Source organism: Arachis hypogaea, chromosome 17, assembly GCF_003086295.3.
Source record: "Arachis hypogaea cultivar Tifrunner chromosome 17, arahy.Tifrunner.gnm2.J5K5, whole genome shotgun sequence".
In the NCBI taxonomy this organism is placed as follows: domain Eukaryota; kingdom Viridiplantae; phylum Streptophyta; class Magnoliopsida; order Fabales; family Fabaceae; genus Arachis; species Arachis hypogaea.
The window spans coordinates 56,174,953-56,176,880 of NC_092052.1; the positions used below are offsets into that span (position 1 = coordinate 56,174,953).

At 37.3% G+C, this 1,928-nt stretch overlaps 1 protein-coding gene across 1 annotated transcript; it reads left to right on the forward strand.

The window, feature by feature from the left end:
• Positions 1 to 470: 470 nt before the first annotated feature.
• LOC140180605 (uncharacterized) lies at positions 471 to 1,034 on the forward strand. The gene is made up of 2 exons (XM_072221853.1): positions 471 to 662; positions 750 to 1,034. The coding sequence occupies exons 1-2, from the start codon at positions 471 to 473 to the stop codon at positions 1,032 to 1,034; spliced, it is 477 nt and encodes a 158-aa protein (XP_072077954.1).
• Positions 1,035 to 1,928: the final 894 nt, after the last annotated feature.

The window sequence follows — 1,928 nt, forward strand, 5'->3', positions numbered from 1 at the left end:
CAGAATTAACCACCAATTCTCTCTCTCTCTCTCTCTCTCTCTCTCTCTTCTAACATGGTATCAGATGACATTTCTTCTACTTCTTGAACCTTTTGCAACTATTTTTTGGATTCTTCTAGAATTCACATTTCTTTTACATCATTTCTCTCCATCTATTTTTCCTTCTTCATCTTCTCTCATTCTTTCCCCTTTCTTTGGATCACACAATAGAGCTTGATGAGGTTTGATTACTGTGAAACTTCCTGCTTTTGGTTGTGCTTCAATTCTGATCAATGAGCCTTGGAAAGAAGCAATTGAAGTTCCATGGATCATCTTGCGTCTTCACAATCAGTAGCTCCCGTTTCACCTGTTGTTTCTTTGCATGCATCAATGACGGTCGATCCATATAATCTTTCCTCTTCTGATCAACCTGTATTGGTACTTGTCACTCAAAACTCACTAAGGACAATTATAATTCATGGAGTCGTGCAATGTGTAAAGCTTTAAATGCCAAACGAAAGCTTGGCTTCATCAACGGTTCTGTTTTTTCACCAGCTTCAATCACTGAGCCAGAGAGTTTTGAGAATTGGCAATGTGTGAACGATGTGGTGAGCAAATGGATTTTGAATTCAGTCTCAAAGGCGATTGCTACATCCCTTGTCTACACAGATTCAGCTGCAAAGGTGTGGAATGGCCTAAAGGAGTGATTTCAACATGGAAACAGCCCTCGTGTCTTCGAATTGAAGTGTGAACTGCTGAATCTTCATCAGGGAACCATGTCTGTTTCTCAATATTTCACCAAAATCAAAGTTCTATGGGAAGAGCTAAATTCTTACAAACCCGTTCAATGCAATTGTGTTAATGCCCGTGCAATGCATGCATTCCTTCAAGCAGAATATGTACACTGCTTCTTGATGGGCTTAGATGATTCATTTACACAAATTCGAGATCATATTCTGCTAATGGAACCTATTCTAGCTGTCAACAAAGTCTTGTCCTTGATCACTCAAGAAGAAAAGCACAGAGCACTTGAAGTTGGCTCCAACTTAACCTAGAACGAAGTAGCTTTCTTTACACGTAATCAACATTCACCTCATGATCAAGGTCGAGATAGAGCTTTAGTGAAGAAAGATCGCCTCCTCTGTGCACATTGTAGGATTCTTGGACACTCAATTGAAAAGTGTTACAAGATTCACAGTTATCCCCTCCCAATTATGGCAAGGGGAGAGGATTGAAACAATCGGTTCATCACGTGGCTACTATATAGACAAAACAAGAGAACACACCACCACTCAATTTGACTCACTCTCAAGTCCAGCAACTACTCAATTCGCTCAAGAATCAAAAGATTCAAGAAATTCCCTCTGCTGGAGCTACGGATGTCTCAACTTTAGCAGGTATAATCCTCAACACATCAATGACAAGATCATCATTCTTAAAGAGTTTTTAAAGCTTGGATAGTGGGGCCACCATTCACATAACTTATGATTGATTAATTTTTTCTTCCATTTACACTTCTAGAAAATTTTTTGTCTCTTTACCTAATGGTACTACCTTTAATGCTAATTTCATAGGTTTAGTCGTCATCAATTCTAATATCACCTTATAAAATGTCCTATATGTTCCTAAATTCCATGTCAATTTGTTATATGTATCTTCTTTCCTAGCTAATACCTCACTTATCATCACTATTGGTTTTCTTTCACCGTTCAACGCAGTAACTCATTTAAAAGAGGATTGGGAAGGGTGAGCTACATCAAAGTCGTCATATTTACTTCTAAATTCAATAAATTTGAATACTTCAAACTTTTGGCACAATCATTTAGGTCATATTTCTTCTAAAATTCTTCAACATTTAGCTAAAATCTTAGACGTGCCAAATAAATTAGATTGTAACAATTATGAGATTTTTCCAATTGCAAAGTTTCGAAAACACTCATTTAAACCTC

Coding starts and splice junctions, on each gene's coding strand:
- LOC140180605 (XM_072221853.1), top strand. CDS start 471: ATGTGTAAAGCTTTAAATGCCAAACGAAAGCTTGGCTTCATCAACGGT. Junction 663..749: donor ACACAGATTCAGCTGCAAAG/GTGTGGAATGGC, acceptor AATCTTCATCAG/GGAACCATGTCTGTTTCTCA.